Source organism: Miscanthus floridulus, chromosome 19, assembly GCF_019320115.1.
Source record: "Miscanthus floridulus cultivar M001 chromosome 19, ASM1932011v1, whole genome shotgun sequence".
Lineage (NCBI taxonomy): Eukaryota > Viridiplantae > Streptophyta > Magnoliopsida > Poales > Poaceae > Miscanthus > Miscanthus floridulus.
Window position 1 is genome coordinate 22994206 of NC_089598.1, and position 24817 is coordinate 23019022.

General features: G+C 43.1%; 1 protein-coding gene across 1 annotated transcript; it reads left to right on the forward strand.

Annotated features, from left to right (window-relative positions):
* The first annotated feature begins 918 nt into the window (after nt 1-918).
* Nucleotides 919-2680, forward strand: LOC136529406 (purple acid phosphatase 3-like). The gene is made up of 6 exons (XM_066522477.1): nt 919-1098; nt 1259-1415; nt 1541-1648; nt 1858-1985; nt 2144-2340; nt 2440-2680. The coding sequence occupies exons 1-6, from the start codon at nt 919-921 to the stop codon at nt 2678-2680; spliced, it is 1011 nt and encodes a 336-aa protein (XP_066378574.1).
* Nucleotides 2681-24817: the final 22137 nt, after the last annotated feature.

A 24817-nucleotide genomic window follows, 5' to 3' on the forward strand; every position in this document is an offset into this window, starting at 1 on the left:
TTTTAAAAAAAAAACAAATTTATTTGCCGAGTGCCTGAGCTGCGGCACTCGGCAAAGATTATTTAAAAAAATTTCAAAAATCTTCCCCGAGTGTTGCACTCGGGGAAGAAAATAAAAAAAAATGGCATCGGCCAACGGCGTCAAATCTTTCCCGAGTGCCAGCACGACACTCGGCAAAGCCTTCCTCGAGTGCACGATTTTCGGCACTTGGGAAAGACGCTTTTACCGGATGAGGATTAGTCGAAGGGTCTTACTCGAGTGTTGCACTTGGGGAAGGCTTCCCCGAATACAACTGGGCCTTCCCTGAGTGCAACTGGCACTCGGGGAAGCCACTGGCTGCTGTAGTGACGATGTCTATAGGAAAAGAGAAGGAATAAGGTTGGATGGTGAGAGGGTATTCTGGCCATTTCTGCACCCATTAGCTGTTATGAGTTAGTTTGGCTCAACTAATATGATAGTTATTAATTATTAGTTTGGTATTTAGCTAACAATTAGCTAGACTTGTTTTGATCCAAAAGTGCTAATTATTAGTAGCTTTGACTGATAGATCTAGTAACTAATCTTGGAGCGAAAAAAAATCTTCCTTGTAAGATGATGTGAAAGTAGCAATCGTGTCCATATGTATATGATCCATGATGCATGGTTTCAAACTACGTGCTCCTGCAGCTGCATCCCATCAATACAATGTTGCCGCACATACGGAGTAGGTTGTAGTTGTGTCTGTAGTGGCCATGCCTGCGGTAATGGTGCAAAACCGTGTGTCTTAATCTAGAAACCAGTGAAAACTAAAGTCTAAATAAGCACCTTGACGGTATATACCCGTCCAACTTTCGAACTCTCTACTATTTAAGTGCGTACGTGATCACTCACACGTTGCACATTGCTGAAGCCTGGGCATTGCACTGGCACACAGTCCACATGGCTCTTGCTGCTCTCCTGCTCGCCGTGCTCACATTCTCGCTGTGCGCGCCGCCGTCGGTCGTCGCGGAGCTCGCCTCCGTTGAGCACCCGGTGGAGGAGGGTCGGCCGCTGCGCCTCCTCGTTGTCGGCGACTGGGGTCGTAAGGGGATGTACAACCAGTCCAGGGTAGCAGCACAGGTATGTCTATGTACTGTCCTGTTCCATTACAGTTTCAAAAATTCAACCTTTATACGCGCACGTCTTTTTTTTATATCCTTTATTTATCTAAGAAAATGCACACATCTTTAAAAAAAAACCACTGCTTCTTCGTACATCTGAAACGTCCATGAGCATCCAGATGGGGAAGGTGGCGGAGGACATGAGCATCGACTTCGTCGTGTCCACCGGAGACAACTTCTTGGACGACGGCCTGTCCAGCGTCCATGACAGGGCGTTCCGTGACTCCTTCGTGGATGTGTACACGGCCAAGAGCCTGCAGAAGCCATGGTACCTTGGTAATTAAGCCATGTGTTAATTCCTGGTCATGTCTTGTCAGTTCCCAATCGGCGTATGTCTTTACATGTACTCTGGACAGTATATAAGTGGCGAATGAACAATTATTACTTTTTTTTTCATTCAGTTCTAGGGAACCATGACTACAGGGGAGACGTGCTAGCACAACTTGACCCGGCTTTGCGCAACGTGGACAGCCGGTTTATGTGCATGAGATCCTTCGTTGTCAATGCAGGTGGGGATGGAATAATAGGACCCAATCATTTCTGCAAAAAAAAAAAAAAATTCTTGAATACGCAAAAGATTTCCATATCATTATAATTAAGAAGAATAGTTCAACCATACAAACGACACGCTTCTAATGAACGTTCTAGGTGGTCTTACAATTGTGACTGGACACAGATTCGATCTGCTGAATTTATTAACGATATGAATTTCTGTCAGGAATCGTCGATTTCTTCTTCATCGACACAACCCCATTTCAGCTCAAGTATTGGACTGATCCAGGAGAAGACCACTACGACTGGAGGGAAGTCGCGCCTCGAGAAGCCTACATCGAACATCTCCTAAAGGTGCATATATATGCACGCACTACTGCATGTCTTCATCTAATTAATCTTGGCAGAGCGAATCAATCCACTGTTTTCGTATATAATTGCAGAATCTATCATGCATGATACATAATGAGTTAACATGACCGGCCGGTGTGTTTAAACAACTGGTCCTCCAGGATATGGACGGTGCAATGAAGAAATCAAGAGCGAGATGGAAGATAGCCGTACGGCACCACACGATGGGGAGCGTGAGCGCCCATGGCGACACCCTGGAGCTCCTCCAGCTTCTCCTCCCCGTGCTCAAGGAGAACGGCGTCGACCTCTACATCAACGGCCATGATCACTGCCTGGAGCATATCAGTAGCAGGGACAGGTAGAGGTGGATTAGTTCGGAATCCGATCCTCTGCTACCTTATTGTTTATTAATCACGCATGAAATTATGCAAATTAAATGATAATTCTGCTGCTGCAGTACAATCCAGTTCTTCACCAGTGGAGGCGGCTCCAAGGCGTGGAGAGGCATCCTCCGACCCAACGACGACAATCTCGAGTTCTTCTACGACGGGCAAGGCTTCATGTCCCTGGAGGTGGATGTTGACATGGCCCGTGCCGTCTTCTACGACATCCATGAGCAGGCATTGCACAACTGGAGCTTGAGCAAAAGCAATCGGCAGCAGGTTGTTCAGTGCTCTGCTCTTGTTTCTCAGGAATAAGGCCCTTTGATATGGCTTTAGATGGCTTTGGCTCTTTGCTACAGTACTCGAATCCAGAAACAGTGACTTCACTAGTTCTTAGTTTATATTTTAAAAATAAACAAAAAAATGACTCCTTACTAAAATATTGTATGCACAGAAAAACAATAAACCGGAGCTACACCAAATAAACTAGACCTACTTAATATAAGCTGCACCTAGCCCTACTCGGTAGCTTCGAGATCTTGGAGTCCTAGCACACGAGTGATGTATCATGTATGTAACTGGTTGTATACATGAAGATGGTTTTGGCTGCGGAGTTGAGTTTGAAAGAATCCTAGTCTCCTTTTTTTTTTATGGAACACCCGCTTGCTAACTGACTTTTGTCAAGCCTGTCTCCAAGAGATCTATTTTCATCCAAGGGAGGGGCAAGGTCCCAAAGCTGGACTTCCTGCTGGAAGCTCCCTATTCTGAGTGGTTGATAAGCCCGCTCATATGAGAAGAGCCCTAGTTTTTTCGGAACCACACAATAGAGAGTGACCCGATGCACCGGAGCCGTGTGACCATCCACGAACAATCAATGTGTCTGCTGCCCCAAGCAAGAAAACGGATGTGCGAAGGAAAGTAGGACTTTTTACTACGGCTGGCATAAAAAGTTCACTTTGATTGTACACTCTACTAGGCAAAACTGGTGTGAGTGGTTTTGACTATGGAGGGCATAAACGGTTTAATATGGAGAGTCGGCTAAGTTTAGGACAAAAAGATAAGGCGTAGTCTTTTGAGTCTGATCAGTCTAGTGTTGCCTATGTTGGGTAGGAAATAAAAGAATCAAAGCCCTCGACGTTCCTAACAGTTGTTGAGCTCTCGACGTATGAGATCCTGAATTCATCTTCTTTCTTTCCAATTCATCTTGGGAATCTAGAATGGTTGTTTATGGCTGGGTGTGACAGATCAGACTGAGTTTAGAATCAGACCTTCTATCTATCTAGCTGTATTGTCACTCCAACGGTTCTTTTTCTTTGATTATGCCCGTATCTCTCTGAGCCTATTTGATCTATTTGCTATATCCAAGTTCGAGTGTGAAGTTCGCTCCAGTTGAAGTGTAGGTGTCGGTGTTTCGTAAACCGGACTAGTAAATTTATGCGATTACCACGCTGCTCTAGGAAGACGATGGTATCATCCAATAGACACGAGGATTTATACTAGTTTAGGCCGGAGCCCTATGTCCAGTCTCAAAGAAGATCGAGTGCGTGTTCCTTGCTTGAATGCTCTAAAGTTCTTACAATGGGGGGGGGGGTGCAAAAATGGTGAAAGAGGTGGTAGAACCTATGCTAGATGAGGAGCAGCCCGAAGAGAAGCTCTAGGAGCCCTACTGCTATGGATGGAATGGTAGATGATGAAGAATGTCCCGATATCCTGAGATGGGTGCTCTGGCCGCCCTTATATAGAGTCCGGGGCTAGGGTTCGTTACAAAGAGAAGGTTCCCCCGACCGAAGGGTCGAGAGCCTGAGGGAGGTCCTAGCTAGCTTGGCTTGCAAGCTACGCCATCTTCTGGTATCCGTCTGGGCGTGACTATCGTCATGGTCTTGTGGCCATGTTGTGGCAGGGTCTGACGTAGTGCTACTATGCCGACCGTGGCGGACACTATAGCCACGATGATGGTTCATCAGCTGTCCTGTGCAACGCGGCATCCGTCATGGTCTTAGCTATTGTCTCCAGGTTTCCCGGGGCGTCGTACTCGTAGTAAGCGGCCGCCCTGGGTTGTTGTTCACCTAGTCGCTTCGTGGGGCTGAGGGCCACGACCCCGATCGTTGGGATCGGGACACTCCGCTAGCCAGGAAGGTCTATAAGTCGAGACCCTTGTCATGGATCACATCCCGTAGTGGGTGGGATCATATGCGCGTCATGTCGGTCTGCATTCGGACGGTGGTTTTGTACCCGTTGCCACTGTTGTGCGGTGCTGTCTTGTTGGTGCGGCGTGGCATAAGGATGACGTCTGACCGGACCATGGTGACTGTCGTTCCCTCGGTCCTTGTGAGGTTAGTGTGGCGTGCTTGCTCTTGTTAGAGCAAGCGTACTAAGCCACGCTCGATCTCTCCCTGTCCTGCCCAGGGGTCATGACGAGGGAGAGGTCGAGCGTCTTCCGTGTGGTTAAGGCAGGAGAAAGGGTCATGGCTGGCCCTCGCCTAGGTGTTGGCTTGGCATGCTCATCCTAGCTGGGCCTCGGTCGTTCGGGCCATTGTTAACCCGATGAGTTGTTGGCCGCATGGCCTGCCAACTAATCGGCACCTTGTTGATGGTAGTTAACATTCATTACAAACCATCAATATAACTTGCATAAATGGCTAAAATGGATCACCAACATAGACTTAGGGGTTTAAACTGATAAATTTCATGAGTTTTGGTGAATTTATGTTTCCAGCAGGATTTAATCATAAAACCACCAAGGAGGACCTATTCGTCAAAGAAAATCACAAAATTTCGCTGCATAATCGACATGGAAAGACTCTGGAAGACTCCAGAAGGTGAATCACTGAAGCGGAGCCCGTGCCCCTGACATGTGGGGCCGGCCAGCTCCACCTAGAGGCCACTCGAACTATGGGCCCCCCATGTCAGGCTCCCATTGTTATGTCAGTTCTCCACCGCCTTAAGGATTGTATCTCCGCCGTTTATTCAAGTTGGTTTAATCCAAGGACTTAGGATTGATGCTCCAGGCTATATATACCTACCTGCACCCTCACCCTCTAGGGCAGATGCCTCATTTGATCCTAAGAGCTGAGAAGCCAGAAACCTTAATTCATATGTCCACCAGGATCAAGGCTATCAATCAAGAGAAGATTAGTCCTCAATAGGATCTAGTCTTGTATTAGAGATAGTGAGATAGAGTGAGAGGAAAGAGTTTGGAGGAGTCCTGGCCTGTCGGTGCTCTCTATGGCTTGTACATGGCAGAATCAAGTTCTTCTTGAGCTTGCTTCTGAGATTTCTCTAGTAATCGACTTCTAATTTAAGTAAGCATCTTGTTCATATTGTTCTTCAGGTTTGCGACTCTCTTTTGAGTACTTTAATCCTTGTAGCTCCTGGGTTAAAGTAGTATTCGTAGTGTAAGCGTGGTGCTTAGACTCGGTTACTCGTGGATGTACCTTATTTTCCTAGATCGGTGGTAGCTCGCGAGGGTGACTCTTATAGCCTCATTGAATCCTTTGTAGTCCACCTCCCGTTAGTAGGCCTAGCAGGACATTGTTACTATAGGAAACATACTCTGCCTATATTTTCTCTAGTAATATCCCTAGAATTGAACAATAGAAGATAGCTTATCGAAGTTAGAACTAGAAGACCTTAGCATTCTCCTCTACGCTCCTATTATCTAGCCTTGATTGTGAAGTTGGGATAAGTTAGATTTGGTTATTCTCACACACGTTTCCTCGAGTTCGATATAAAACTGGGTATTCCCGGTGAAGTGCTACATCGCTATAATATCCATGCGGTTGTGGATTATTCTATGTGCATTAGTTTATACCAACATGCCTTGAGACACCCTGGGGTCATAACCCCGATAGTAGCCCTCGAGTGTTTTTGCGATCACGAAGTGATCGTGAAAGTGCTGATGTGCGTGCTTGTATGGAACATGGGCTCGTGGTAGTGGCCCACTCGAGCTTTGTTGCTCGACCCCTTGCGGGCTGACACATTCAATGCGGCAGGTGGCCATTATGATTTGTCCTATCAGGACGTCCTATCATTGTGGTACATGACTGTCGTGCCTTGTCGTGTTAGTGGGCTGTGTACTGGGGTTTGTGATCCAGGCGGGGCCAAACGTTCTCATCGATGCTGTGTCATTCCTACCTTTGGGAATATCTTGATTTTTCTGACCTCTCGTGGGCGTCTGGTGTGGGCTAGGACCTCCCTGGGCTCACCATGTGGCGAGGGAGTCCCGGGCTGCTCGGTCTTTCCCCGGTCTTTATAAAAGGCTCTTTTCCGCTTCAACCACCCCTGGCTTCTTCGGGAGATTGAGTTTCAAAGAGGGGAAGGTTTTGGAGAGGACCGTGTGGTTTTTGAGCATGCAACCCGCTAGGGGTAGTTTGCGGTGGCTGAAGGTGGCCATTATCCATTCTAGCAATCGATGCTAGAAGGCATCTTATGGGCGAAGGAGTGAAGGATGGCACGACCGCCGTGTAGGAGGCAGTGTAGCCTTTGTGACATGGCTGCATTTTGGCCTCCCTTTTGCTCCATCTTGGTGCCGGGATGGTCACCAAGATTCTTGTTGGAGCTAGGCAGTACTGTCGTTCTCTTCCTCCTCGCGCCTCGTACCCAGGGTTGCGACACTACAGGGGGGTCTGTGAGTTTGTTTTTTTGCTTTGTCTCGCTTCCCTTGTAGCGTCGTTCCCCATGGGCCTTTCAGTGCTACCACCACTAGGGTGTGGTGGTTTCAGTTTTTTCATTCCTTGTTGTGCGGATCGCCCGCACGTCGCTTTGTAATGATATAGGATATGAATAAAAGCTCAAGGAGTTCTCCTTTCGGAGCTGTTTGGGGCTCAAAGCTATGATGAGCCCCCAAGCCATTTTGGCTAGATTCAGGCTTGTTGACTAACGATTTCCCACGCGAGCCATCATTCTCTCATCATGTGAGGTTGTTGGGCAGCTTTGGGCTTCTCTACCTGAGCTCCTTGGTTGCATTTGACTAGGCATTCGCTTTTTTTAATGCGCAGATCATGGCCTTGGGCCTTTCTCCTTGGGTGTTTGCAAGTTAGAGTTTTGCAGGCTCTAGGTGAGTCATTGGCCTCTCGCCACACTGGGCAACAAGGTCGTTGAGCGACCTCGAACCTCTCCTCCCAAGTGTCTGTGAGTTGGAGGTTACAGGCTTCGGGTGAGTCATCGGCCTCTCGCTGCGTAGGGCAACAAGGTCGTCAAGCAGCCTTGGACCTCTCCTTCTAAGTGTCTACGAGCTGGAGGTCGCAGGCTTTGGGTGAGTCATCAGCCTCTCTCCGCGTAGGGCGATGAGGTCATCGAGAGATCTTGGACCTCTCCTCCTGAGTGTCTACGAGCTGGAGGTTGCAGGCTTTGGGTGAGTCATCAGCCTCTCGCCGCGTAGGGCGATGAGGTCGTCGAGTGACCTTGGACCTCTCCTCCTAAGTGTTTGTGAGCTAGAGGTAGCAGACTTTGGTTGAGTCGTCGACCTCTTGCCTCATAGGGCAACGAGGTCATCGAGCGACCTTGGACCTCTCCTCCCGAGTGTCTGCGAGCTGGAGGTAGTGACATAGAGTGAGAGGGAAGAGTTTGGAGGAGTCCTGGCCTGTTGGTGCTCTCTCTACGGCTTGTACCCTGGTGAAATCTAGTTCTTCTTTAGCTTGCTTCTGAGATTTCTCTGGTAATCGACTTCTAATTCAAGTAAGCATCTTGTTCATATTATTCTTTAGGTTTGCGACTCTCTTTTGAGTACTTTAATCCTTATAGCTCCTGGGTTAAAGTAGTATTCGTAGTGTAAGCGTGGTGCTTAGACTCGGTTACTCATGGATGTACCCTATTTTCTGGATCTGTGGAGCTCACGAGGGTGACTCTTATAGCCTTGTTGAATCCTTTGTAGTCCACCTCCCGTTAGTAGGCCTAGCAGGACATTGTTACTATAGGAAACATATTTTGCCTATATTTTCTCTAGTAATATCCCTAGAATTAAACAATAGAAGACAAAGCTTACTGAAGTTGGAACTAGAAGACCTTAGCATTCTCCTTTACGCTCCTATTATCTAGCCTTGATTGTGAAGTTGGGATAAGTTAGATTTGGTTATTCTCACACACATTTCCTCGAGTTCGATATAAAACTGGGTACTCCCAGTGAAGTGCTACATTGGTATAATATTCGTGCGCTTACGGATTATTCTGTGTGCATTAATTTGTACCAACAAGCATTTCTGGCGCCGTTGCCAAGGAAACGGTTGCTGAGTGAACTTCGAACCTAGCTTATCCTTGTATCATTATTCTTTTATCTTTTATCTTCTCCTTTCTTTTTACCATGGATGTATAATCCACCCCTCTCTACCAATATGGTACACCCATGAGCGCAAGCCTACAACTAAAATAGTCTTCAAAGCCTATCCTAACACTTGGCTATGAGCTACATTCGTGTTTAATCAACATGGTTTAGGATCAACCCTTTTTAGGCGAAGATGATGAAAACCCCTATTCCCACCTAAATGAGTTTGAGCAGACCTGTGCATGCCTACGCATTGCAGGGCATGTCAGACAAAACCTTACGATGGAAGCTTTTTCCTTTCTCTTTGACAGGAAAAGCTAAACGTTGGTACAATCTCATCATAGAGAGTAGACAAGGAGATTGGGAAACCCTGTGTTCTAGCTTTTGCTTACAATTCTTTCCCATCTCTAGGGTAGTCAGACTTTGTTCAGAGGTTCTATCTTTTAAATAAATGAAAAAAGAATCTCTAGGAACGGCATGGGAATGCTTTAATACTCTCATTAATATTGGCCCTGACCTTGCCATTCAAGACCCTATTCTTCTTCGACACTTCTATATGGGTCTTGATAGGAAAACCTCGAAGCTTCTTAATACGGACCTCAAGAGACTCGTTCTTGCATGTCTCCGCCAATGCGGGGAGAAGCATTCTTACGAAAATCTTAGAGAACATCCCTGAAGAAGTAGAAGAGAAGCCATTAGAGGAAGAATCCTAGATAGCTGAAACCCGAATTTTTATCAGACCCATCACCAACTTTAGCTATCCCAAATCCTGAACCACCGAAAAAGGAGGAAACTCTGATTTTGGACTTCATGCTTGAATTCGAGGATGAACTTTTCGATGAATATGGAAATACCTCGAATTACCATACCATGAGGAGACCCCAGAAGTCTAGGAAATCATTGCATGAAGAACCTCTAGATCCTTCTGAGGAAGCTTTCCTTAAAAAGACTACAAAAGAGCTAGTGTCTATTATAAGCAATGAATGGTTAGAAGAATCAGAGCTTTTCTCTGATGTGATTCATTTAGATTCACCTTCTATATCCATTCGTTGCCAAATTAATAAAGCTCCTTTCGATGCTCTTTACAATCTAGTTGTGGGTGTTAATATCATGTCTGTATCTTTTGCTCATGATTTGTTGAAACACATGCCATTAACCCCAGCAACAAAGTTGTTGAAAAGTCTTTCAGGACACATTCTCCTAGGTTTGGAAATTTTGTATGTCCTCCCTATCTAGGTAAAAGGAACCAAAGTTCATTTGAGGTTCTATATCTTTGATATTATAGAGTTTGACTTGTTGGTAGGACAACCAATTGAAAGACTTATCCAAGAAGGACAAATGGGGAAGTTGAATATAAGACTTGGGAAAAACTTTAAGCTTTCTGTACCCATTACTCATTCTCTAAATGCTGAGAGTGAGCCAATTCCTAAGGAAGACCCAATGGAAGAGGTTAAGGTTGCATCTCTTGATTATTTGATTGAACCCAACCTTGAAGATCATGCTCAGTTCTTCATCGAGGAAGAAGAAGAAAATCCTACGGAGTCTGAACCTCTTGATGAATTGCTAGAACCACCTAAGCCCACCATTGAACTTAAACCCCTCCCTTCTGGTCTTAGATATGCTTTTCTCAATAATGATCAGGATTCTTCTGTGATCATAAGTGATAAACTTTCTGAAGAAGAATCCCTACACCTACTAACTGTTTTAGAAAAGCATTGTTCCGCTTTTGGCTACTTGCTCTAAGACCTTATAGGAATTAGCCCTGCTCTTTGTACCCATTGTATTCCTATAGATCCTAACTCTATACCTTCTAGAGAGCCCCAGCATAGGCTTAACAATGCGATGAGAGAGGTTGTTAAGAAAGATGTTTTAAAACTCTTACACATCGGGATCATCTATCCTGTGCCACATAGTGAGCGGGTTAGCCCTGTTCAAGTTGTGCCTAAAAAGTGAGGCATGACTGTTGTTAAAAATGAAAAGAATGAATTAATCCCCCAAAGAACCATCAGTGGATGGCGGATGTGAATTGATTACCAAAAACTTAACAAGGCGACAAAGAAAGATCACTTCCTGTTGCCCTGCCTTGATGAAATGTTGGAGCGACTAGTGAATCTCTCTTTCTTCTGTTTTCTTGATGGGTATTCGGGTTATCACCATCTAGATGACCAAAGCAAAACCACCTTTACATGTCCATATTGAACTTGTGCTTACTGTAGAATGTCTTTTGGATTATGTAATGCTCCAGCTTCTTTTTAAAGATGCATGTTGTCTATATTTTTGATATGATTGAAGAAATCATGGAAGTTTTCATGGATAACTTTTCTATTTATGGAAAAAACTTTTGATGATTGTCTTGAAAATTTAGACAAGGCTTTGCAAAGATGTGAAGAAAAGCACTTAGTCCTTAATTGGAAAAAATGTCATTTCATGGTTAGAGAAGGAATAGTGTTTGGACACGTGGTGTCCGAACGAGGGATTGAGGTAGATAGAGCTAAAATTGAAGTAATTGAACAGTTACCTCCTCCCGTAATATCAGAGGGATCCACAATTTTCTTGGTCATGTGGGGTTTTGTCGCCGCTTTATAAAAGATTTTTCACATATTGCTAGACCACTTACAAATCTTTTGGCTAAGGATGTTCTCTTTGAATTTGATGATGCATGCTTGAAATCTTTTAACATTATTAAGAAAGCACTCACTCTGCACCAATCATTCAACCCCCTGATTAGTCGCTACCTTTTGAAATTATGTGTGATGCTAGTGATTATGATGTGGGGGTAGTTTTGAGACAAACAAAAGATAAGAAGCATCATGCAATTGCTTACGCTAGCAAAACTTTGACAAGACCTCAACTTAATTTTGCAACAACTGAAAAAGAACTTCTGGCTATTGTTTTTGCTATTGATAAGTTTAGATCTTACTTAATAGGAGCTAAGGTGATTGTTTATACTGATCATGCCGCTTTGAAATATCTGCTCACTAAGAAAGATGCTAAACCCAGATTAATAAGATAGATTTTGTTACTCCAAGAATTTGATTTAGAAATAAAAGATAAAAAGGAAGTAGAAAATTCTATTATCGATGACTTGTCCAGAATGCAGTTTGAGAATTCACAGGAACTGCCTATCAATGATTCGCAGTGGGATGACATGCTCTCCAAGGTCACAAAATCTAACCCCTGGTACACAAATATTGTTAACTCTATGGTTGCAGGTTATGTGTCACTAGAGGAGAATAAAAGGAAGCTTATCTACAAAAGTCGTCTCCACATATAGGATGAGTCGTACCTCTTCATAGTCTGCTCTGACGGCCTGCTCAAAAGATGTGTACCGATGGAAGAAGGCATCAAGATCATCGAGCGATGCCACTCATCACCATATGGAGGACATTATGGTGCATTCTGCACTCATTCGAAGATCTAGCAAAGTGGATTCTTTTGGCCAACCATGTATGAAGATACGAAAGACTTCATCAAGAGGTGTGGAGCGTGTTAGAGGTACGAAAACTTAATTCAAGAGAGGCCATGCCACTCACTAACAACCTTTTGATCGAGCTTTTCGATGTCTGGGGTATTGATTACATGGAACTGTTTCCAAAATCAAAGAACTATGAATACATCTTGGTGGTAGTTGATTATGTCTCCAAGTGGGTTGAAGCCATGCCATGCAAAGCTGCTGATACTAAGAACTCCAAGAAGATGTTTGAAGAGATAATATTTCCAAGATTCGGAGTTCCAAGGATGGTGATTAGTGATGGAGGCACTCACTTCACTAACAAGAACTCACAACTACTTGTCAAAGCATGGGATCCGTCACAATGTTGCTACTCCATATCACCCTCAGACAAGTGGCCAAGAAGAAACATCAAATAAATAAATCAAGAACATTCTGCAAAAGATGGTCAATGAGATGGGGACTGCATGGAAAGATCAACTACCCGATGCATTATGGGCTTACAAAATGGCCTATAAAACACCACTTGGCATGTCACCATACCAACTCGTCTATGGAAAGACTTGTCATCTACCTGTTGAGCTAGAATTCAAGGCTCACTAGGCCATAAAGCGATGGAACATGGACTTTGAAGCCACAGGAATTAAGAGGAAGATGCAACTCTCTAAACTTGATGAATGGCATGAAAAAACATATCACAACTCCAAGATTTACAAGGAGAGAATGAAAAGATGGCATGACAAGAGGATCAAGAAGGAGTTCGCCCTAGGAGATAATGTATTACTTTTTAATTCTAGGGTTAAATTATTCAGGCATGGAAAACTCTAGAGCAAATGAGAAGGACCATTCAAGGTGATAAGCACTTCATCGCATGGAGTGGTAATACTTCAAAATGATGAAGGTACATTATTCAAGGTAAATGGCCACCATCTCCAGATCTTTCTAGAACCTAAAAAACCACCTGAGGATTTGGATGAGGTAGATTTCCTGATTTTACCATAGATTTACACCTCTGCCATCCCCCTTACATTTCGTAACGTGAAAATATACTTTTCAGGTATTAGATAGGGATAAGAAACCATCACGAGAAAAACCCGCACTGAGATGATGACATGTGGGGCCTACCAGCCCCACCTAGAGGCCGCCCAGGCCCACTGCTAGCCTCTCTCGCACCTGGTCAACTCTCTCGTGTCTTCTAGATCCTTCCTTATTAAAATCCTACAGTTTTTTCACCGCATTCAGTTTTTCTTCGTTATGAGACCCCATATGGATAGATCTTGACCCCTACTACAAGTTGTTCCCTCCTATATAAGTGAGCCTCTGCCTCCTCCATCGTCATTCCATCAAAGCTTTCTCTCTCTAACAACAGCAAAGCTCTCCTTCTCTATAGTCCCTCATGGCCAACAAAGAGATCATCCCCTATGGTTTTGATCTTAGCAAGAAGCCCGACGCGCTTGTGCTGACCGTCGTTCCTCTAGAAGTTACCCCCATTCGCTCAAGTCAATCTTACTTCGCCCAAACTATCCGTCGTCCGGTGATCGCTCTGCCTGCTGCCATGTCCACTTCTTGAAGGCAAGCCATGCCAACAAGAGCCTCGTCTAGACATCTAGAAGCTGATCAAGGTGATGAAGGAGATCAACCTCATTCCTCCGAATGGGACATGAGGTGCTGATCCGGAGTGAAGACCAATAAATTTAGGAGACTGTTACATGTACAAAATATAAGTCAGGTCACCCCTCGTACCACCATTGATGGAGTTCAGGGCTATGCCAGATCAGATCAAGGTTGTTCTACCAAAGGAGAAGAAGGGGAAGGTGCCATCACCACCTATCCCAGAGGCTGAGAAATGTCCAAGGATGACTATTGCCCTCTTAGAGAAGAAGATTGAAGACCTCTCTGATGTTATCTATACCCTAGAGCAAAGGATCGACGAGGAACATGTCTATCGCAAGAGCCTTGCAACATGACCTAAATGATTTGAATCATTTTGTTGCTATGATGAAGAAGTGAGAATTAGGTAGTTAATAATAAGACATGAGTGGTTAAGTCAAGTGTTTAAAGATAGTATGCTTAGGTTACTTGCTTAGCTCAGATCAGTTATAATATTGAAGTTCATGCTAGGTAGTAAAAGATCTGTGTTTAGTTTGTGCTTGTCAATAAAGTGCCTTATATATTAATGGAGTCTTCTTATTTTTATCACCTGCTCTCTATTTCTTTTGGATATGTATTTTGTCTCCACATGTTGTGCATAAAGGTATATAGGAAAACAAGTGTGGGGGAAGCACACCTATAACATCAAGACAGAATTCAATCGTGAAAATCATGAAATTCAGAAAACAATGGACCAAGAACCACTGCTCACCAAAGTTGGACCAAAACAGGCCCAAGAGTAGGTTGCCCGGTCTCCTACATGGGCTGGCCGGCCCATCATAGCGCTGTCTCGCCTCGCGCTTCATCCATGGTCAGGTTCGAGCTGAGTACACTCTATTTTTATATGTTTCGCTTTCTGTTTCGAACTGAATTGAGAATCATTTGATGAAACAACTTTAAAAACATGAGGAAGGATTATTTCAGTCATGACTTAAGGATAAACTCACATAACACTTTTCCTAAAAGTCATGCTAATGTTGGGAACTTATTATTAGGGACCCCATGTTATTTAAGTTGTTGTGGAATGAGATATAGTAGAATAATGAGAACTTGATTCTTGATGTCTCGTTATTGGAGAATTTTATTTCAAGAAGCTAAAAGAATAGCTACACCTCTCCTTTGTGGTAAGCAATTTCCCACTAGAGCCATATATAGACTAGAGAAACCTCCTACATATACTACTTGTCATTGTATTGAGTTTGGTCAAACCTTGTGACCCTTGTTGAGAAACTTATCATGCTCTCAAGATTAAGATCACATACACTCCACATATATCTATTGCTCCTACACTAGGGAGTATGCAACAACATGTTTTTCATCCACCAAAAATGTTCTACTCCTACACTAGAAATAGACACAAAAATATGATTGATAGGATAAATGCTCCAAGTTCTTGTAAATATCTCTCTTGAGAAGTTTCAATTGCAGATAGAGAGGCATGTGCTATGCAAAAGTTATTCATAAAAGAAAGAAAAAGAAAAGGTATTGAAAAAATGGACAAGTGTTCGAAATATTGAAAACAATGGGTACTCAGATGCCCACCCAAAAAAAATGAATAAGATAGCCCATGTTTTCTTGCAAAAGTTTTTCAATGTTTCAAACAAGAGAGATATGTTTTAAGGAGCATTGTAGAATTAGGTTAGCCACCATATACATATCCACACACATTCACATCTTGATCTAAGAGTATGATATTTTTCTCCTTGGATCCTTGTTTTGACTTTACAATATATGCAATGCAAGTATATTCTCATATTCATCCCTACTTGAGCTCCACATAAGCTTTTAGAAGTAGGTAAAAAGAAGGCAAAGTCATTAATGCCTTGGTGAGGATCCAAAAATACCATATATACTAGAGTGATTTGAGAGTACTACAAAAGGAGAAGGTAGCAATGTTTTGTTTTCAAAAATCTTAAAATGTTTCTCTAGTTGACTTGACTGAAGGAAGATGGTGATATGTTTCAAGCTGTTCCATTCTTCAACCGCCCAAATTTTCATGGTAGACTACTTTGAATCCTATAGTACATAAATGACTAGGAATAGTTTTATGTTGATGTTTTGTTCCTAAGGTTATGTTTTGAGTAATCCATCCTTTTATCGAGGACGAGTAAAAGCCTAAGTGTGGGGGAGTTTGTTAACGGTAGTTAACTATTCATCACAAAACCATGAATATAACTTGCATAAATGGCTAAAATGGATTCACCAACATAGACTTAGGGGTTTAAACTGACAAATTCCATGAGTTTTGGTGAATCTGTGTTTCCAGCAGGATTTAATCAGAAAACCACCAAGGAGGACCTATTCGTCAAAGGAAATCATGGAATTCCTCGCATAATCGATGTGGGAAGACTCTAGAAGACTCCAGAAGGTGAATCACCAAAGCAGAGCCCATGCCCCTGACATCAGGGCCAGCCGACCCCACCTAAAGGCCACCCGACTTATGGGCCCCTGTAACACCCTCGGTGTTATGCCTTAAACCAACTACTAAAACATGTCATGAGTATCATGTTTATGTGATAATGCATGTGATAGAATGTGTAGATAAATTTCTTGTAACTTAAAATGATCAATAAAAATGTTAAATGAAAGTTGATTCAATAGCTCATGTATATCAAGTAGGGTTGAAAACCAATTTTTATTAAGCAAAAATACTATAGAACATGTGTGTGATACTTAAATAAAGTTTGAAGTACAAACTTTGTAGATGACAATGCAACTTTTGCTTGTAGAAAAATAACATTGCTAGCTAGTAATTCTAGTAGCTTAGAAATAGAACTTGAAATTGAATTCAGCCAAGACTTAGAAGTTTCTTTAAGTTTATTGATAGCTAGACAATGCCAGGTTTGCGGTTTTATTTTGTGAAATTGAGTTAAGAGGTGGTGTCGTGTTTTAGCTTAGACTGGTAGCCTAATGGACCCTCTTTAGCCAGGTCTGCTCCTCTCTCTTTGCCACCGCGACCGGCCAACCCCACTCGCTTAATTCAGCATGGTTGAGTCACCATCGCCCGATTCATCATGTCCCTGACTTCTCCATTAAGCCACCTGAACCCTCGACCCCACCCAGCTTTGAAGCGAGCACGACCAAGCTCTAATTTGGGGTTTTTCCCCATCGCCGTGCCATTAAGGCCGCGCTCGGTCATGGTCGAGGGCAACCCTCCTACCGTGCCTCCCGAGCTAATTCACCTGCACCACTAGCTTCGCCTTGCCTCCCTCTCCACTTTGCGCACACCAGTGGAACCGCTACCTCCTCCCCGTCATCGCTGACGCGACTGTGCCACCGTGGTGCACCACCGCAAGGCTCGGCTGTACATGGCCAGCCCTCCTCTGTCATCCTATGCCCCAACTATCACCTCGGCCTGATCCATGGTAGCCTCCTGATGCTCATGCGCTAACCAATTAGGTCTGTAGCTACCCCAGCTCACCGGAACAGCGACGCCATCATCGTAGATGGCCGCGCGCCACTGTAGCTTTCCCTAGCAAGTCATGTCACCCTGCACCGCCGCTTAGCATAGCCTCTCGGGTTGGAGATGATGACCGGCCCATTAGGTGGTCTACCATAGGTCCTAGGTGGCCAGCGTAGCCGCGCTGTCACCGACCGCCGTGTCGCCGTGCGCTGAGTCACCAGGGGTGTGCACGGGGGAACTCCAGGAAAGCTAGGGGTTAAGTGAAAAGGTTTGAGAGAGGGGAAAATAGTGTTAGTATTTAGTTGTAATTCAGGATAAGTTTGAGGTCTCTTTTGCAAAATCGCCAGTGCGCGCGGGATTTCCCCCGCCGTGGGCCATCTCACGCTACAGGCCGCCACGTGCTCGCACGCGCTACGTCGTGTGGGCCACGTGTGTGGGCCACATGGGAGAATTCGTTTTTGTTTTTTCATAAGGAATTAGAAATAGTTTTCTAATTTAATTTCTGAGCTGATCTTTGACAATTAGTATAAAATTATGTAGGTGTCCAAAAATTGTAAAACAAATGTTGTTAGGTTCATAAAATTGTGCTCTATCTATTGGTGTATTTAGTTCATATTTATACATGTTGATACCAGGAGCTATTAAATCATTTGAGAATGCTTCATATTATTAGATTAATCATTGTAGGAATTTTTGTGGTAAATTGGTGCTAGCTTTGGTCCTGAAATTTTTATAGTAGCTTCATGGTATTATTGCATGCTCACTGTAATTTTTGTAGCCTTAGGGTAGACTAAGCATTAGGGTAATTAAATGCTCTTTGTTTCAATATACATTAGATCATCGATAGAAATAAAGACATATCCTTCATTTGTAAAGCTAGGTGTTTGTTAGTTAAACCCAACACTTTGCTTCGTAAAGATGATAGTTAGCTTAGTATCTTAGTCATTAGAGCTATCCTAGTAGCTTAGTATATATATTATTATTTTAAGAGTTGCTGTTGTCTAAATGCTAAGTGTTGCATCATCATTGCATGGGAGCGGGAAGGCTCGTTACGCTCTTGTCGTGGGTTCTGGCTCTTTCTAGACCAACTGATTGGAGGCGGGGAAAGGTGGAGGTCTAAGCACCATATTGAGACCGAGTCTCAAGTGTGGGGGCTTGGAGTCTAAGATTGGATGGGGACCTGGACCCCGTGACAGGAGTGGAATGGGTTAGTCTTGCTTGTGCCTGGGGCGCAAGCTGGGCATCTATTTTGGGGTACCCAGCTGGGATACATTGGTTTGTGAATCGCCGTTTCTGTGAGATGGTATGACTTGGCTATGGTTTGGCACCATAGTAAGAACTAGAAAATGAAAGATGGTGAAATGGTTCTGATTGCTTAACCCTTGCTTGAAAGTAGAACAGGTGCTTACCTAGAATGGTTAGCTAATGAAGTAATCATGACTGCTAATTAAACTTGATCTTATGGACGTACTTCTAGTAATGCTTTTCGCAAACAAAACGGAAACAACAAACCCATATTGCCTATCATATCCTTGAGAGTCGAGAATCTATTCCCACTAGTTGGGTAAGTCTTACGAGTACATTATGTACTCAAGGTTTATTTTACCTATGTCGAAGGTGAAGCTTGAGGAGTAGCTCTTATGTGGAGGATTCTTCTAGTGGGCACAGATGAATATCCTTGTATCATCTCTGCTAGATGTTTATTTTCATTCTGCTGTTTAATTATCGCACTATGAACTCTGGTATTGTAATAAATAATTTCCAAGAACTCTTGTTGTATGAAGTGGACTAAGTATTGTAAGCTCATACTCATTATTGGATTTTGGATGTAAAATGTGGATTGTTTCGATTTCTCCCTTGGGGTGTGCTCGATGAAACTGACCGATGTAGCTCACTTTTGAGGTGCATAGTGTCTAGTGGAAGATGAGCACATCCGAAATCGTGTTATTTCGGGCTGTTCTGCCATAGCCCCCCATGTCAGTGTGGCAGAACCTCCTAAATTATAGGACCCACATGCACTTGTCACTGTCCAACGACCTTTGACAACAATGCATATGTTCCTGGTAACTTAAGAAGTCTGTCAGGGTGTCCTCGGGGAACCCCGAATCATCCACGATTTTCGGGCAGGATCACGTTACAGAGTCATTGCAGTATTACAACATTTATTCAATTATCGACACCAGAGTAAAAACAGCGGAAGTCTTACGATAATATAGTTTACAAACCAGTTGTTTCAAACCTTACAAACTAAGTTCGATAATTATTACAAACCATAGTAGTAGTGGAGTGGCATAATTAACATATACATAACACACAAAATAAACATCCTGCCCAAGGATCACACATTTACTTCTCATCGTCATAACAAACGATAGCCATGCAGCACGATCCAAAACAGATCTGCTCTTGAGGCTCACCTGCAACAAGGGTCAACGAACCCTGAGTACAAAAGTACTCAACAAGACTTAACCAAAATAAAACTGATAGAACTTAGGAATGCAGGCTCAGGGATTCAAGGTATAGCTTTAACAATGATCAAAGTTCTTTTGCATAAAAGCTCTTTTAACAACATTCTTTATAAAGAAAACTTCTTAAGAATTATATACAAAGCTGACACGATCCGCACTGAGATCATGAAACTTCATATCCAACACCTTCACAAGACTTATTCAAGTTCTAGTTATTAATACTACGATGATGAACAGTGAGTTGAGTCTCCATAACCGAGGAGCAACGACGATTCGAACCGATTAAAACCCAGCTGGGGATTCCAGACCACACGACATATGTAGGTCCCCGACCTACATATACCAACCTACCCTCGGATCCTCTAAAACAAGAACGGGTCCGCGCCACCCGAGAATACAGTACTCCACCATTCCAGCCCATGGCCACATGGGTACACGCTATTCCCGCCATCTCTCCACTCCCAGTGCGCGAGTAGCCATTCTCGTAATGGAATTGCCAAGTTCAGGCTTACCAGAGTATGTGGTTAGTATTACAAATTCTCACCTCATGCAATTCAACAACGGACATGCCTTAATCGACACAGGCGGAAAGAACCCGCTCACAAGACCTCCATGTCTGGTGGCTCACACTCACCGAGTCCGCCCGGTCTAGATTTATTACTCCACATTCCCATATCACATGCTAACATATTTAACCAATGTCCCATTTAAAACTTGCAGGTGGCAGGTAGTCACCCAACTTTCATCGTTCTATGCATAGCTAAGCAAAACTAGGCATATACGAATTTAAAACTGGTAATATGGTAAATATGGAATAACAAGGGTGGTAATGCACCAATTAGGCTTTTACTTAACTCCTAATCACTTAATGCAGTAACGGAAAGCAAAAGCGAAATCAATTTATAAAACACAAGGTAGGGTTGTATGCATCCGGGGCTTGCCTTCGTTGACGGAAAAGTCCAATTCCTGCGACGTTACACAAGTATTCGGATCCGACCTCAACAGACGGATTAACCTCCTCAACAACTTGATTAACTACCACGTGTTCACCTTCGTTCACTACACGTAATAACAATGCCATGTTTAACATGATGTGGAATACGAAATATGATGCTCGATGATGGATACAAAAATTAACAATTTGAATACAACTTTCCTTCGCGGTACAGTTGCAAGTCAAACAAACTAAATCTTTTTCGTAACACATACATCAACTGCCAAGGATCATTATCAACAAATGACCCAAGGTCATCACTCAATCCAAAATTACAAACAAAACCTAAATCACTAAAGGTTACTATTTGCTTTTATGAATTAATTATTTAATTCAAAATTATGAAATAAATCAACTTATTCTAATTGAGCTCAAAATTTTAGTAAATGTTCATTACATGATAACTAAGTGGCAAAACAAATTTCATAATTTTTGGACAAGTAAATAAGCCTAGAAAAATCATGGAAATCCATTTATTAATAAATTGAGCAATTTTTATCACATTCAAAAAGTACTGAAAACATTATTTCATATTTTTCTTAAATACTTTACATCACAGAGAAGTCACACAAAAATTTTCATAATTTTTGGAGCTCTAAATAAATCTACACAAAAATAACAAAAACAGACACTATTCATTCAAATCTGAAAATAGAAAAATCCATTTGAACGCTGAGTCACTGACAACCTGACCCCACCTGTCATCCGTAACCTCCGACGTTGACCATGACAGCGACGGCTCTGACCAGCGATTTCTCATCGACGGTGAGATCACCGGTGACAGCAAGGGTACTAACATGATCACTACGTCACAGCGCATCGATCTATGGCACTAACGCAACCAATTACGGACCGAACCGAGCACTACGCCGACCATGGCGGACGCGGTGGCACGGCAGCGCTACGCCGGCGGTGTGAGACTTATGAAGCTAAAACGGATGGCTCAGGAAGCATCAGCAGCTCACCCCAAACGTGACTGAGTAGAGCACAAGGCTGGAGGAGCAACGGAGAGGTGGGTCGACGTTCCGAGCAAGCACGGCGGAGCTGATCGTCGTCGGTGACGATGTTCAGGGAGCTGTGGTGGTCAAAACAAGAAACCAATGGGTCATGGAGTACCACAGCATCGCGGCGAAGATGAAGCAAGACTCAGCAGGGGCAGAGGCATACCGTGGAGCTCTGGCCACGGCGAAGCGCTCACAACGGGGACGCTGCCTGGCCACGAGGAAGAAGAGCGCGCACCGCGAGTTTCCGGTGAAGACAAGCCACAAGGACGGGTTTGCTGGACGCGCAAGGAACTAGCGGAGCTGGGACATGCTTTGCTGCGATGGCGTGGGCGCTGGTTCGACGGCAAAAGCTCGACGGAGCTGCGGCGGCCGGTGACTGGAAAACAGAGGAAAGGAGCGGGGGCAAACGGCGACGGCTCTGGTTATAAAGGATGGCCAGGAAGCTCAAGGAAGCCACGACGAAACCTTTTCCCTCACCAGCGCGACGCCCAGACGGCCACACACGCGACTGGAAGCAAGCCGAAGCTCGCCGGTGGTGTAGCGCAAGCGGTGAACACTGTTCATCGAAATTACAAGTTTGCCATTCACCAAAATTCACAAATTACTCTCAAATTTTCATAACAACTCAAAAATCTCCAAAAACAAAAGTTGTTCAAAATCAAAAGTTCTACAACTTTTCTTTTATAACCATCTTCTAATTCGGTCTAGATTTTGAAATGATGTTTTAAATTCAAATAGGGGATATTTAACGAATTACGCCTTTTTGAATTACTCAAAATTTTTCTAAACAACTTGAAAAACTCAAAAAATAAACTTTGCTTAACTTGCCAAGCTCTACACTTTTGCTTTTGGGCCCAACCCCAAAATATGCTTAGATTTTGAAATGGATTTTCAGGGTAGGGTTTAAATACTAAAAAGCGGGGTTTTCTCGAAAAATTCAAAACCCAAACAAACTTTGAACTTGAGTCAAACAATACAATTCAACACCCATTACACAAATGTAAACTTGTTTTAGTAAATGCATATCAAAGTTTTCACCAAATGCCAAATGCTTTGCAATGCATATGATGACATGTCAGATTTTAATATTTAAACACCCGAGGTGTTACAATCCTTCCCCCTAAAAGAAATCTCGCCCCGAGATTCAAAGCCATAGAGTAAGTAATGGAAAAGGAAATGTGTCAGTCCAAAAACATCCAAAACTTGCCTATAAAACAGCTGAGGTTCCTTTACAAAACACAACTTGTAACAACCGAGCTCAACTAACATTACTTCTATTCTATATTGACGCTAGAAACTCTAGAAACTTTTCTAACAAGTAATCTTCTGATTCCCAAGTAGCTTCCTCTTCTGAATGTTGATTCCATTGTATTTTATAGAACTTGATTGTCCGTCTTCGAGTAACACGATCTTTCTGATCTAACACTCGGATAGGATATTCGGAATAAGTTAAATCCGGTTCTAGTTCCACTCCTTCAACTTCAACATTCTGTTCAGGCACTCGGAGACACTTCTTCAATTGAGAAACATGGAACACATCATGTACAGCTGTGAGATGTTCAGGTAACTTCAAGCGATATGCCACTTTTCCATACCTCTCCAAAATTTGATATGGTCCAATATATCGAGGTGCCAACTTTCCTTTAACACCAAAACGGGTAACTCCCTTCATTGGTGATACTTTCAGATATACAAAATCTCCTTTGTTAAATACCAATGGCCTCCGCCTTCTATCCGCATAACTCTTTTGGCGGGACTGAGCTATCTTCAAATTACTCTGTATGTGCCTAACCTTGTCTTCTGTTTCTTTCACAAGGTCAACTCCAAAGAATCTTCTTTCTCTAGGCTCAGACCAACTCAATGATGTTCTGCATCTACGACCATAGAGTGCTTCAAATGGAGCCATTCTAATGCTTTCCTGATAACTATTGTTATATGAGAACTCGGCCAAAGGTAAGCATTCATCCCACTTAGTGGAATAGTTAAGGACACAACACCTTAACATATCTTCAAGTACTTGATTAACTCTTTCAGTCTGTCCATCAGTCTGCGAATGATAAGCTGTACTATACAGAAGTTTGGTACCCAATGAAGAATGCAATTGTTTCCAAAAATTGGAGACAAACTGTGTACCCCTATCTGACACTATGGTCTTTGGTACACCATGCAAACTCATGATTCTTGCTAAGTACATTTTGGCATATTGGATCGTAGGATATATTGTCTTGACTGGAAGAAAATGCGCTGACTTAGTGAGTCGATCTACAATAACCCATACTGAGTCAAATCCCTTTGATGTCCTGGGTAGACCAACAATAAAGTCCATACTTATGTCCTCCCACTTCCAAGATGGAATAGGTAATGGTTGTAATTCACCAGCAGACCTCAAATGTATAGCTTTCACCTTTTGACAAGTATCACACTTTGCTATAAATCTAGCAATCTCTATTTTCATTTTAGTCCACCAGAATCTTTGCTTCAAGTCATGGTACATCTTGTTACTTCCCGGATGGATAGATAACCTAGTAGCATGTGCCTCATCTAGAATTGACTGCCGCAACTCAGGAACTTTTGGTACCACCAGGCGATCCTTGAACCACAACACATCTTCATCATCTATGCTGAAGCATTCTGCTTTCCCATTCTTGACTCTTTCTTGATATGGGCTATACCCTTGTTTTCCTTCTGAGCAGCAATAACTTGATCTCGAATAGTGGCTTCTACAATTATGTTGGTCAAACTTCCTTGTTGAATTACTTCTACATTCAACTTTTCCATTTCTTGACATAAAGTCAAACCCATTATTTCTCACTGCCAGACAATTACAATAACTTTTGCGACTGAGAGCATCTGCAACTACATTTGCTTTACCAGGGTGATAATGTACTTCCAAATCATAATCCTTAATCAGTTCTAACCATCTTCTTTGTCGCATGTTCAACTCTGACTGAGTAAAGATATACTTTAAGCTCTTGTGGTCTGTATACATATGGCACGTATTACCAAGCAGGTAATGCCGCCAAATCTTTAGAGCATGAACCACAGCTGCTAACTCCAAGTCATGAGTCGGATAGTGTTCTTCATGTTGCTTAAGTTGCCTAGATGCATAGGCAATGACTCGGCCTTCTTGCATCAACACACATCCAATACCAATACCTGAAGCATCACAGTAGACGTCAAACTGGCTTCTCGATATCAGGTTGGGCTAATACTGGTGCAGTGG

Coding starts and splice junctions, on each gene's coding strand:
- LOC136529406 (XM_066522477.1), top strand. CDS start 919: ATGGCTCTTGCTGCTCTCCTGCTCGCCGTGCTCACATTCTCGCTGTGC. Junction 1,416..1,540: donor GCAGAAGCCATGGTACCTTG/GTAATTAAGCCA, acceptor TTTTTCATTCAG/TTCTAGGGAACCATGACTAC. Junction 1,986..2,143: donor ACATCGAACATCTCCTAAAG/GTGCATATATAT, acceptor CTGGTCCTCCAG/GATATGGACGGTGCAATGAA.